Source organism: Cetorhinus maximus, chromosome 3 (assembly GCF_964194155.1).
Source record: "Cetorhinus maximus chromosome 3, sCetMax3.hap1.1, whole genome shotgun sequence".
Lineage (NCBI taxonomy): Eukaryota > Metazoa > Chordata > Chondrichthyes > Lamniformes > Cetorhinidae > Cetorhinus > Cetorhinus maximus.
The window spans coordinates 700,007-713,612 of record NC_135881.1 but is presented as its reverse complement, the minus strand read 5'-3'; the positions used below and the strand labels follow the sequence as shown (position 1 = coordinate 713,612).

Here is a 13,606-nt window from a genome sequence, read left to right as displayed (position 1 = left end):
ATCCTGTATATGTGACGCTGTCTCTACAGTACACAACCATCCTGTATATGTGACCTTGTCTCTACAGTACACACCCATCCTGTATATGTGACGCTGTCTCTACTACAGTACACACCCATCCTGTATATGTGACGCTGTCTCTACAGTACACAACCATCCTGTATATGTGACACTGTCTCTACTACAGTACACACCCATCCTGTATATGTGACCCTGTCTCTACTACAGTACACACCCATCCTGTATATGTGACCCTGTCTCTACAGTACACAACCATCCTGTATATGTGACCCTGTCTCTACAGTACACAACCATCCTGTATATGTGACACTGTCTCTACTACAGTACACACCCATCCTGTATATGTGACCCTGTCTCTACAGTACACAACCATCCTGTATATGTGACCCTGTCTCTACAGTACACACCCATCCTGTATATGTGACGCTGTCTCTACAGTACACACCCATCCTGTATATGTGACGCTGTCTCTACAGTGCACACCCATCCTGTATATGTGACCCTGTCTTTATGGTACACACCCATCCTGTATATGTGATCCTGTCTGGTACACGCCCATCCTGTATATGTGACCTTGTCTGGTACACACCATCCTGTATATGTGACGCTGTCTCTACAGTACACAACCATCCAGTATATGTGACGCTGTCTCTACAGTACACACCCATCCTGTATATGTGACGCTGTCTCTACAGTACACACCCATCCTGTATATGTGACGCTGTCTCTACAGTACACACCCATCCTGTATATGTGACCCTGTCTCTATGGTACACACCCATCCTGTTTATTTGACCCTGACTGGCACACACCCATCCTGTATATGTGACCTTGTCTGGTACACACCCATCCTGTATATGTGACCTTGTCTGGTACACACCATCCTGTTTATGTGACCTTGTCTGGTACACACCCATCTTGTACTAGTGACCTTGTCTCTATGGTACACACCATCCTGTATATGTGACCCTGTCTCTATGGTACACACCCATCCTGTATATGTGACCCTGTCTCTATGGTACATGCCCATCCTGTACAAGTGACTGTGTCTGGTACACACCCATCCTGTATATGTGACCCTGTCTGGTACGCACCCATCCTGTGCGGGCGACCCTGTCTGGTACGCACCCATCCTGCATATGTGATCCTGTCTCTTGCATGCCCATCCTGTATATGTGACCTTGTCTGGTACACACTCATCCCGTACATGTCTTTAACAGTGATTTTCCTCTTTGCCTCTTGACAGGGGTTTCAGAGAGAGAGTAGGTTATAGAGATATGAGGAGAAAAAGCCAGCTAGCTATTATTGTGGAATTACTGGAATCTTCCACACACAGGAGCAAGAGACTTTAGGTCTTTTTCCTTTCAGGCTAGGAGCTAATTGGCTGCACTGCCCTCACGCAAAACTAGGTCACCTGGTCAGGAGCCAATTAAAGCATTGTTGCCAGGGAGCTCCTTTGGTCTAGGACTCCTTTCTAGCACCATCCTGCCTTTCATGGCACACTCTGTTCCAGGATTGCAACATTGTATATATCACTCATCCTGTTCCAGTGGTCATGTCTTTCAACCTGCAGCCATTGTAATTTTAAACCACAGTCCAACAGAAATAAAAAGACATGTTCCTTACAACAGGCACAGGGTGGGTGTGTAGCAGACAGGGTCACAGGCACAGGGTGGGTGTGTAGCAGACAGGGTCACAGGCACAGGGTGGGTGTGTAGCAGACAGGGTCACAGGCACAGGGTGGGTGTGTAGCAGACAGGGTCACAGGCACAGGGTGGGTATGTAGCAGACAGGGTCACAGGCACAGGGTGGGTGTGTAGCAGACAGGGTCACAGGCACAGGGTGGGTGTGTAGCAGACAGGGTCACAGGCACAGGGTGGGTGTGTAGCAGACAGGGTCACAGGCACAGGGTGGGTGTGTAGCAGACAGGGTCACAGGCACAGGGTGGGTGTGTAGCAGACAGGGTCACAGGCACAGGGTGGGTGTGTAGCAGACAGGGTCACAGGTACAGGGTGGGTGTGTAGCAGACAGGGTCACAGGCACAGGGTGGGTGTGTAGCAGACAGGGTCACAGGTACAGGGTGGGTGTGTAGCAGGTGGACTTGGCTCAGCCAGTGAACTAAAGACTGAAAGTGCTGGGAGTCCCACCTCATCTCATCAACAAGAACTGAAAGGAAATTGGAAGACATCGATCAAAATCAACCCATTGAATCCTGTTCTCTGGATTTGGTGTTATTGAACTGTTTTATCCCACCCTTAAAATCCATGTTTTGTGTGCCTTGTATGTGTGTGTGTGTATCGGGTTTAAGAAGGGATAGAGCTTAAGTTATTGAGTTAGAAATTAGCAGTTCACACTTCTCTCTTTTGCCATTAGTTAAAGACAATTTGTTCAGTAAACAGTTATTTAATTATTAAGTTTACAAACCTGGTGCTCGTATTCTGTTAACCTAAATTAAAAAGTTCAGTAGAATTGGGACAATCTGGTGGTTTGATCAAACTTTTCACATTTGTGGTGGCTCAGGGAACAGTGGGGCTGATATTACAGCGCGATGTCCCCAGTGAGTCGATATTACAGCGCGATGTCCCCAGTGAGTCGATATTACAGCGCGCTATCTCCAGTGAGTCGATATTACAGCGCGATATCCCCAGTGAGTCGATATTACAGCGCACTGTCCCCAGTGAGTCGATATTACAGCGCACTATCCCCAGTGAGTCGATATTACAGCGCACTGTCCCCAGTGAGTCGATATTACAGCGCGCTATCCCCAGTGAGTCGATATTACAGCGCGCTATCCCCAGTGAGTCGATATTACAGCGCGCTATCCCCAGTGAGTCGATATTACAGCGCGCTATCCCCAGTGAGTCGATGTTACAGCGCGCTATCCCCAGTGAGTCGATATTACAGCGCACTATCCCCAGTGAGTCAATATTACAGCGCACTATCCCCAGTGAGTGGATATTACAGCGCACTATCCCCAGTGAGTCGATATTACAGCGCGCTATCCCCAGTGAGTCGATATTACAGCGCGCTATCCCCAGTGAGTCGATATTACAGCGCGCCATCCCCAGTGAGTCGATATTACAGCGCACCATCCCCAGTGAGTCGATATTACAGCGCACTATCCCCAGTGAGTCGATATTACAGCGCACTATCCCCAGTGAGTCGATATTACAGCGCACTATCCCCAGTGAGTCGATATTACAGCGCACTATCCCCAGTGTGTCGATATTACAGCGCACTATCCCCAGTGAGTCGATATTACAGCGCACTATCCCCAGTGAGTCGATATTACAGCGCACTATCCCCAGTGAGTCGATATTACAGCGCACTATCCCCAGTGAGTCGATATTACAGCGCACTGTCCCCAGTGAGTCGATATTACAGCGCGCTATCCCCAGTGAGTCGATATTACAACGCACTATCCCCAGTGAGTCGATATTACAGCGCACTGTCCCCAGTGAGTCGATATTACAGCGCACTATCCCCAGTGAGTCGATATTACAACGCACTATCCCCAGTGAGTCGATATTACAGCGCGCTATCCCCAGTGAGTCGATATTACAGCACGCTATCCCCAGTGAGTCGATATTACAGCGCACTATCCCCAGTGAGTCGATATTACAGCGCGCTATCCCCAGTGAGTCGATATTACAGCACGCTATCCCCAGTGAGTCGATATTACAGCGCACTGTCCCCAGTGAATCGATATTACAGCGCACTATCCCCAGTGAGTCGATATTACAGCGCACTATCCCCAGTGAGTCGATATTACAGCGCACTGTCCCCAGTGAGTCGATATTACAGCGCACTATCCCCAGTGAGTCGATATTACAGCACGGTATCCCCAGTGAGTCGATATTACAGCGCACTGTCCCCAGTGAGTCGATATTACAGCGCACTGTCCCCAGTGAGTCGATATTACAGCGCACTGTCCCCAGTGAGTCGATATTACAGCGCACTATCCCCAGTGAGTCGATATTACAGCGCACTATCCCCAGTGACTCGATATTACAGCGCACTGTCCCCAGTGAGTCGATATTACAGCGCACTATCCCCAGTGAGTCGATATTACAGCACGGTATCCCCAGTGAGTCGATATTACAGCGCACTATCCCCAGTGAGTCGATATTACAGCGCACTATCCCCAGTGAGTCGATATTACAGCGCACTATCCCCAGTGAGTCGATATTACAGCGCACTGTCCCCAGTGAGTCGATATTACAGCGCGCTATCCCCAGTGAGTCGTGACAAAGTGACCCTGTCTGGCACACACCATCCTGTATATGTGATCCTGTCTCTATGGTGCACACCCATTCTGTATATGTGATGCTGTCTCTACAGTACACACCCATCCTGTATATGTGATCCTGTCTCTATGATACACACCCATCCTGTATATGTGATCCTGTCTCTATGGTACACACCCATCCTGTATATGTGACCCTGTCTGGTACTCAACCATGTTGTATATGTGACATCGAGGCTCAGTGATGGAGTGCGGAAGGAGGCGTGGATCTTTCTGGTTCTATGCATTCCTCTTACCGATTCTAACTCTGTCATTATTTCTACAGGAGAATATTAAGTTGGTTTTTGAACACTTCATGCAGCTCGAGCACCCCAACATTGTAAAATTTCACAAGTACTGGATAGACAGCAGAGAGACCCCTGCCAGAAAGACATCTGCTGCGGAGACCCTCACCAGAGAGATCCCTGCTGGAGAGACCCTCACCAGGGTGAGCAATTTTGGGACAGCAATCCACTGTATCCACTGTATAGAAAAGACGATGAACATTGTTCAGTGCAGTAATGGAAGACAGTGCATAAGGAGAGAGAGGCAGGTTTGGGGACTGGGGCACAATGATCTGAAGGGTGGTGCTATGACCAGGAATGGGGCACAATAATTAGGATTTTTTTTTTATTCTTTCATTCTTTTATAAAGATGTGAGGGTCACTGAGAGGGTGAGGAGGGGTAAAACACTGCGGATGCTGGAAATCCAAAACAAAAACCAAAATACCTGGAAAAACTCAGCAGGTCTGGCAGCATCTGCGGAGAGGAGCACAGTTAACGTTTCGAGTCCTTATGACTCTTCAACAGAACTAAATAAAAATAGAAGAGAGGTGAAATATAAGCTGGTTTAAGACGGGGTGGGACAGGTAGAGCTGGATAGAGGGACAGTGATAGGTGGAGATAACCAAAAGATGTCATAGACAAAAGGACAAAGAGGTGTTGAAGGTGGTGATATTATCTTATGAAAATGATAATAAAGGTACAGATAGGGTGAGGAAGGCATTTACCTACACCACATGGACTGCAGCGGTTCAAGAAGGCAGCTCACCACGACCTTCTCAAGGTCAACTAGAGATAGCTTAGAAAGAATAATAAAAATGTGTGGGGCACAATGTTCAGAAAGGTGTATAAGACCATAAGACATAGGAGCAGAAATTAGGCCATTCGGCCCATTGAGTCTGCTCCGCCATTCAATCATGGCTGATAAGTTTCTCACCCCATTCCAAGGATAACCTGTAACAGGCAGCCTGACCAGTGATAGCGAAATTTTCAGGCAAGTTACTCCAGAGCCAAATTAATTGTCTCTTAGTAAAATATGGACTGGTCAATGAAAGGCAGCACCAAAAGGCAAATCCTGTCTGTCTAAGCTGATTGAATTATTTGATGGAGGAATGGGGAGGGTTGATGGGGAGAGAGCTTCAATGTTGTGAATATGGGCTTTCCAAAGGCTGTCATAAAAAAATCAAATAAGAAGGAGGTGGTGGTCTTGCGGATATAGAATTGGTGATGGGACAGGAAGCAGAATAATGTGCCGATCTGCTCCTGCAACACTCTGTCCACATTACCCTCTGAGACCCTGAGGCCGGAATATTACACTGACTGGGCAGATGGACGCCCCACCTGAACCAGCGTCAAATGACGTTGGGCAAGTGTCCCCGACACCATCGCGCACTCACACAATATTTCAGCCAGCGGGCGGGCGTGGGAGGTGGCAGTGTGCCCACTGGTAATTAACAGGCCCATTAAAGCCATTAAATTACCAATTAAATTAGATTTCTCGCTGCCTGTCCAACCTTCCAGCTGGAGGCCAAGCGTTAGGAAGCCCCATCCACGGACGGGATGAGGTTTCCAACAGCAAAGAAAAATTAAATAAAAACTTTAACATTTCACCAATAACATGTCCCTGCTCAAGAGAGCCAGAGTCACAGGAGGTAACATGTTTATTTTTAACATTTTACAATTCTTTATTTTTAATTTGATCTCCCTGAGGCAGCTCTGAGCCTCAGGGAGCTTTGCCTTGCGCATAGGGCACGAGGTTCCCCGCTTGCCCCCACCACAGGCAGCGCTGAGCACTGCAGCCCGCATTTCACACTGGGCGGGCCTTAACTGACCAGCGTGAAATCGTGGTCGGGCCCTGATTGCGGCTGGTGGTCGGCTTCCTGACTGCTCCTCACTGCAACTGTCGAACCCACCCGAAGAGGAAGAATCCTGGCCTTAGTGTTCACATGTCAATCGTAAATGTCTTCAACGATGGAGCCTCCACAACCCTCTGGGGTAGAGAATTCCAAAGATTCACAACCCTGTGAGTGAAGCCATTTCTCCTCATCTCAGTCCGAAATGATCGACCCCTTATCCTGAGAAGGGTAAGTTCCAGAGGAGTAGGGGCTCAAGTCAGGTTGTGGTTTGGTGATAAGAGCTGTGTTGTCACAGTGAATGTACTGGGCAAGGCAGCTGGCAGAGGCCTCAGAGAGGGAAGATGTCATCAGGAATGTCAAGGGCCTTGTTCACAAGTGAACAGAAACTCTGGAGGGAGTTGCAAGGAGGGCCAGTGAGAGCCAATCGGCTGCCAGAGTTCACTGGGTCAGCACTGGAAAGGGTGCGTTTAATGGAAGAGAGTAAGAAAGGTTTGCCCTCAGGGGTTGCAGTGGTCAGTGGGAGAATAGGATGGGGCAGTTAGAGTTACTGCCTGTGAGGGAGCTGCAGTAGGTCTGTCAGTGCTGCAGAGAGCGGTATGGGGGGGGGAGGGGGGCGAACATATGAACATAGGAATTAGGAGCAGGATAGGCCACTCGGCCCCTCGAGCCTGCCCCGCCATTCAATCAGATCGTGGCTGATCTGAATGTAACCTCAATCCCACATCCCTCCCTACCCCCCTTTAACCCTTCACCCCCCTTAACCCTTCACCCCCCTTAACCCTTCACCCACCTTGTTTATCAAAAATATAACCACCTCTGCCTTAAAATTATTCAAGGGGCAGAAAGTTACACTTGGCAGGTGGGTGCGCACAGGACACGCTGGAGTGTGAGAGAAAGCGCGTAGACGTCGGCCGGTGTCAACGCGCACCCTGATGATGGGTTGGTGGGCGAGCGGCAGAGCTGGGCAGAGCTGGGCAGAGTTGGCAGCGCGTCTGCCGCCAATGACAAGGCCTATTAAGGCCGTTAAGTTAACAATTGTGTTGTATTTTTCGCTGCCTGTTCAGCCTTGCGGTTGTCAGGGGAGGTGAAAAGGCCAAGGGGCCTTTGCGTTTTTAGCAATCCTCATCCACGGGCGGAACGAGGTTTCCTAAAGCAAATCAAAACAAAATAAAAATTCAACACTTGAATTAAAAACATGTCCCTGCTCGAGTCACATTAGGGGGCAGGTTTGATGAGATTTTAATTTTTAAAATTTTTTTTTTAGAACAGCGCTCTGTGCCTCAGGGAGATTGAAACGCTCTTTCACGCGCGTGTGTGTGAAGATTGTGCTAGGCCCGGCTCTCCCTCCTCCTCCCGCCCGCACAGGCAGCGCTGAGCGCTCAGCCTCACGTTCCACGCTGGGAGGGCCTCAATTGGCCCCACCCACGTAAAATGGCGGCATGGAGCCCATTGCGGGCAGGTAATTGGCTTCCCAACCACCCCCACCTGCCCCCGTCCAGCACCTCTGCCAAGGGCAAAATCCTGCCCAAAGACTCTGCTTCCACCACCTTTTGATGAAGAGGGTTCCAAAGACTTGCTACCCTCTTGAGAGCAAATAATTCGCCTCATCTCTGTCTTTAATAAGTGACCTCTTATTTTTAAACAGTGACCCCTTGTTCTAGATTCTCCCACAAGAGGAAACATCCTCTCCACATCCACCCTGTCCAGACCCCTCAGGATCTTATATGTTTCAATCAAGTTGCCTCTTACTCTTCTAAACTCCAGTGGATACAAGCCTAACCTGTCCAACCTTTCCTCATAAGACAACCTGCCCATTCCAGGTATTAGCTTGGTAAACCTTCTCTGAACCGCTTCCAACACATTTACATCCTCCCTTAAATAAGGACACCAATATTATATTGTACTCCAGATGTGGTCTCACTAGTGACCTGTTCAACTGAAGCATTATACTCCATTTGCCAGATATTTTCCCACTCACTGAACCTCTCTATCCCCCTTTGTAGCCTCCTTATGTCCTCTTCACAACTTACTTTCCTACCTATCTTTGTGTCATCAGCAAATTCAGCCACTATCCCTTCAATCCCTTCATTCAAGCCGTTTATATAAATTATAAACAGTTCAGGCCCCAGCACTGATCCCTGTGACACCACTTGTCACATCCTGCCAATCAGAAAAACACCCATTTATGCCAACTCTCTGCTTCCTGTTAGCCAGCTAACCTTCTATCCATGTCAATATGTTACCCCCTACACCATGAGCTTTTATTTTCCACAATAACCTTTGATGTGACACTTTGTCAAATGCCTTCTGGAAATCTCAGTACAGCACATCCACCGGTTCCCCTTCACATGTGCACAATGGAGCAGCAACAGAGAATCCTCCTGTTTCTGTCTCTGTATCAAGGCATTAGGAAAAATTCAGGGCAATCAGGCAGAGTCAACATGGTTTTGTGAAAGGGAAATCATGTTTAACTAATTTATTGGAGTTCTTTGAAGGAGTCACCTGTGCTAATAAATAATATGTAAATAATCTGTGGATAAATAACCACTGGCCACTGGTCTCCCCACAGGTTATTTTTATCACTGAATATATGTCATCGGGGAGTTTGAAACAGTTCCTGAAAAAAACAAAGAAAAATCGCAAAACCATGCATGAGAAGGTGAGGCAGCTTTGAGGTAGTAAAAGAAATTCACAGGTAATATTACAGCAATAAGGCAAATCAATTCAAGCTCAAGAGTGTGTGTATTTCTGTCTTTCTCTGCCTGTCTCTGTCTCTCTGCTCTAACTCTGTCCTTTCTCACACAGGCGTGGAGACGATGGGGTACACAGATCCTCTCTGCCCTCAGGTCAGTCACTTATCTTGTTTTATATTATTCTGTGTTACACATCTCTCAAACATCAAACAGCAGCTCTCCTGTCAGTGAGAAGCCTTTCGGTCTCCCTTTCACTCTCTCTTCTCTTATCCTTCCTCCTTGTTAAATAGATATTAATTCTATATGAGGGGAATAGATAGAGTGGACAGGATAAAATTGTTTCCCTTGGTGGAGAATTCTAGAACCAGGGGACATAGATTCAAGATAAGTGGCAGAAGGTGTAGGGGGGACATGAGGAAGAACTTTTTTACACAGAGGGTAGTGGGTGTCTGGAATTCGCTGCCCAAGTTGGTGGTAGAGGCAGAAACTCTAAACTCTTTTTAAAAAGTACCTAGATCTGCACCTTAAGTGCTGTAAGCTGCAGGGCTGTGGGCCGGGTGCAGGAAGGTGGGATTAGAAAGGGCACCTGGGTGTCCTTGGGCTGGCATGGACAAGATGGGCCGAATGGCCTCCTTCTGTGCTGTAACTTTTCTATGGTTCTATGAATTTGATATTATCTTTGCTCATGTAAATGGCATCAGGCTGAAAGTGTGTTTGTTTAGTTGGGCGTGCGTGATATATAAGGTGCATCTATAAATATAAGTTTGTAATTATATAAAGATTTGGCTCCAGTTATATCCTCCAGCACCCAGCCGTCAAACTTAGACCCTGACAGCAGAGGGCGGCTCAAGAACTTGAAGGTTGGAAACTACGGGCCGAATTGTCCCAGATTTGCACGGAGTGCGGTAGCGGGTGGGGAAAAGCACATTACCCGCTGGCCGCAATGGCGGGTTTTTGCATTGCATTATCCCAATCCCGCTTCATTAATCATGCATTCCCGGGAAGCACGCTGGGTCATTGGCAGAGTGGCCTCTGATTCATCCGCCACACCATCACCTCGGGCCTGTCAAAGGGAGGGAACATGCTGCCCCCACACATTCAGCGATGCCTCCCTTGGGCGCCTGCTGGACACGGTGGAGGTCCTGCTGTGACATCCTCTGTCCCCACTCTGGACAAAGGCACCAATCCAGCATGGGAGGTGGTGGCAGTGGGGGTCAGTGCCAACGCCCTTCAGAAGAGGACAGCAGCCCAGTGCCGAAAGAGGGTGAATGATCTCCTCCGTTCTGCCAGGGTAACTCACTCTGCTCATCACTCTCAACTCACCCAGCACACACTCACAAACCCAGCACACACCCACAGGGATCTCATACCTCAAGGGACAACAGTAACTCTCTCACACACCCTCACATCTCCATCAGGCTCATACCCTCTGGAATTCACACCCTCATCCCATCCATGGCACCGCTCACCACACAAACATTCCACTCAGTGCCATGTGTCCTGCTCACACTCTCTCCATCTGTTTCCATGCAGGAGAAGCTGGCTCACAACAGCAGGGAGAGGTCCCAGACTGGGGGTGGAGTGGCCCACATTAGGCCCCTCACTCACTGTGAGGAGCGGCCATCGCACTGACTGGTGAGGATGTGGATGGTGCCTGTGGTGATGGTGAGGTCGGTGGCGAACACCCTCGTGAGGATCCTACACCACATCATCCCTCTCTCAACGCAACTGTGAGTCTCTCTCTCTCCTGCTTTTGACTCTGCTGCCAGGCACTAATCATCTCTACTTTGGTTCACAGGGAGCTCTGCCAAGCGACCGACACCCTCAGCCAGTCCAGTCCCTCAGCTCCATCCATGTCCTCATCTCCAGCCAAGAGGACACCTCCTCCATTGAAGAGCTGGAAATAAGCAGCCTGGAAGACCCGTCACTGCGCTTACCCACACCCTCCACCAGCGCAGAGACCCACACCCTCCACCAGCGCAGAGACACACACCTCGGTGGGACCTAGATCTAGAGCAGGCTCAGGTTCACAATCTGGTGGTCACCGCACGGACACGTGTCCACAGCAGGAGGAGGCAGGTTCAGCCGAGCTCCCCGGCACTCGGAGGGCTCCTGGGGAAGAGGCATCTGTGAGGCCCCAGTCAGATGACGAGCCTCTGGACTCAGCCTCCCAGCTCATCCTGGAGAGTCAGCAGAAGGTGGGGGAAGATCACACAGAGATGTTAGCAGCCCTCAACAGAGTGGCACGTAAGTCAGAGGAGTGAAGTCGGAGTAGTGAAGTCGGGGAGTGAGGTCGGAGGAGTGAAGTCGGGGAGTGAAGTCGGGGAGTGAAGTCGGAGGAGTGAAGTCGGAGGAATGAAGTCGGAGGAGTGAAGTCGGGGAGTGAAGTCGGGGGAGTGAAGTCGGGGAGTGAAGTCGGAGGAGTGAAGTCGGAGGAGTGAAGTCGGGGGAGTGAAGTCGGAGGAGTGAAGTCGGAGGAGTGAAGTCGGAGGAGTGAAGTCGGGGGAGTGAAGTCGGGGAGTGAAGTCGGAGGAGTGAAGTCGGGGAGTGAAGTCGGAGGAGTGAAGTCGGGGAGTGAAGTCGGGGGAGTGAAGTTGGGGAGTGAAGTCGGGGGAGTGAAGTCGGGGAGTGAGGTCGGGGAGTGAGGTCGGGGAGTGAAGTCGGAGGAGTGAAGTCGGGGAGTGAGATCGGGGAGTGAAGTCGGGGAGTGAAGTCGGGGGAGTGAAGTCGGAGGAGTGAAGTCGGGGAGTGAAGTCGGAGGAGTGAAGTCGGGGAGTGAAGTCGGGGGAGTGAAGTCGGAGGAGTGAAGTCGGGGGAGTGAAGTCGGAGGAGTGAAGTCGGGGAGTGAAGTCGGGGGAGTGAAGTCGGGGAGTGAAGTCGGGGAGTGAGGTCGGGGAGTGAAGTCGGAGGAGCGAGGTCGGGGAGTGAAGTCGGGGGAGTGAAGTCGGAGGAGTGAAGTCGGGGAGTGAAGTCGGAGGAGTGAAGTCGGGGAGTGAAGTCGGAGGAGTGAAGTCGGGGGAGTGAAGTCGGAGGAGTGAAGTCGGAGGAGTGAAGTCGGAGGAATGAAGTCGGTGAGTGAGGTTGGGGGAGTGAAGTCGGGGAGTGAAGTCGGAGGAGTGAAGTCGGGGAGTGAGGTTGGGGGAGTGAAGTCGGGGAGTGAAGTCGGAGGAGTGAAGTCGGGGAGTGAGGTCGGGGAGTGAGGTCGGGGAGTGAAGTCGGGGAGTGAAGTCGGGGGAGTGAAGTCGGAGGAGTGAAGTCGGAGGAGTGAAGTCAGAGGAGTGAAGTCGGGGAGTGAGGTCGGGGAGTGAAGTCGGGGAGTGAAGTCGGGGAGTGAAGTCGGGGAGTGAAGTCGGAGGAGTGAAGTCGGAGGAGTGAAGTCGGAGGAGTGAAGTCGGGGGAGTGAAGTCAGAGGAGTGAAGTCGGGGAGTGAAGTCGGTGAGTGAAGTCGGGGGTGTGAAGTCGGGGGAGTGAAGTCGGAGGAGTGAAGTCGGAGGAGTGAAGTCGGAGGAGTGAAGTCGGAGGAGTGAAGTCGTAGGAGTGAAGTCGGGGGAGTGAAGTCGGGGAGTGAAGTCGGGGAGTGAAGTCGGAGGAGTGAAGTCGGAGGAGTGAAGTCGGGGAGTGAAGTCGGGGGAGTGAAGTCGGGGGAGTGAAGTCGGGGGAGTGAAGTCGGGGGAGTGAAGTCGGGGAGTGAAGTCGGAGGAGTGAAGTCGGAGGAGTGAAGTCGGAGGAGTGAAGTCGGGGAGTGAAGTCGGGGAGTGAAGTCGGAGGAGTGAAGTCGGGGAGTGAAGTCGGGGAGTGAAGTCGGAAGAGTGAAGTCGGGGGAGTGAAGTCGGGGGAGTGAAGTCGGAGGAGTGAAGTCGGAGGAGTGAAGTCGGAGGAGTGAAGTCGGGGAGTGAAGTCGGGGGAGTGAAGTCGGAGGAGTGAAGTCGGGGAGTGAAGTCGGAGGAGTGAGGTCGGGGGAGTGAAGTCAGAGGAGTGAAGTCGGAGGAGTGAAGTCGGGGGAGTGAAGTCGGAGGAGTGAAGTCGGGGGAGTGAAGTCAGAGGAGTGAAGTCGGAGGAGTGAAGTCGGGGGAGTGAAGTCGGGGAGTGAAGTCGGAGGAGTGAAGTCGGAGGAGTGAAGTCGGAGGAGTGAAGTCGGGGGAGTGAAGTCGGGGGAGTGAAGTCGGGGGAGTGAAGTCGGGGAGTGAAGTCGGGGGAGTGAAGTCGGTGAGTGAAGTCGGGGAGTGAAGTCGGGGAGTGAAGTCGGGGAGTGAAGTCGGGGAGTGAAGTCGGGGAGTGAAGTCGGGGAGTGAAGTCGGGGGAGTGAAGTCGGGGGAGTGAAGTCGGTGAGTGAAGTCGGGGAGTGAAGTCGGGGAGTGAAGTCGGGGAGTGAAGTCGGAGGAGTGAAGTCGGGGGAGTGAAGTCGGAGGAGTGAAGTCGGGGAGTGAAGTCGGGGAGTGAAGTCGGGGAGTGAAGTCGGGGAGTGAAGT

At 50.9% G+C, this 13,606-nt stretch overlaps 1 protein-coding gene across 1 annotated transcript in view; it reads left to right on the top strand.

Annotated features, from left to right (window-relative positions):
• The window catches only part of nrbp2a (nuclear receptor binding protein 2a), a 202,229-nt gene that overhangs the window by 104,147 nt on the left and 84,476 nt on the right, over positions 1 to 13,606 (top strand). The window contains exons 3-5 of the mRNA XM_078535906.1: positions 4,593 to 4,754; positions 9,014 to 9,103; positions 9,250 to 9,290. Of these exons, the coding sequence (XP_078392032.1) occupies positions 4,593 to 4,754; positions 9,014 to 9,103; positions 9,250 to 9,290 (293 nt within the window). The remainder of the gene's footprint in view (positions 1 to 4,592; positions 4,755 to 9,013; positions 9,104 to 9,249; positions 9,291 to 13,606) is intronic.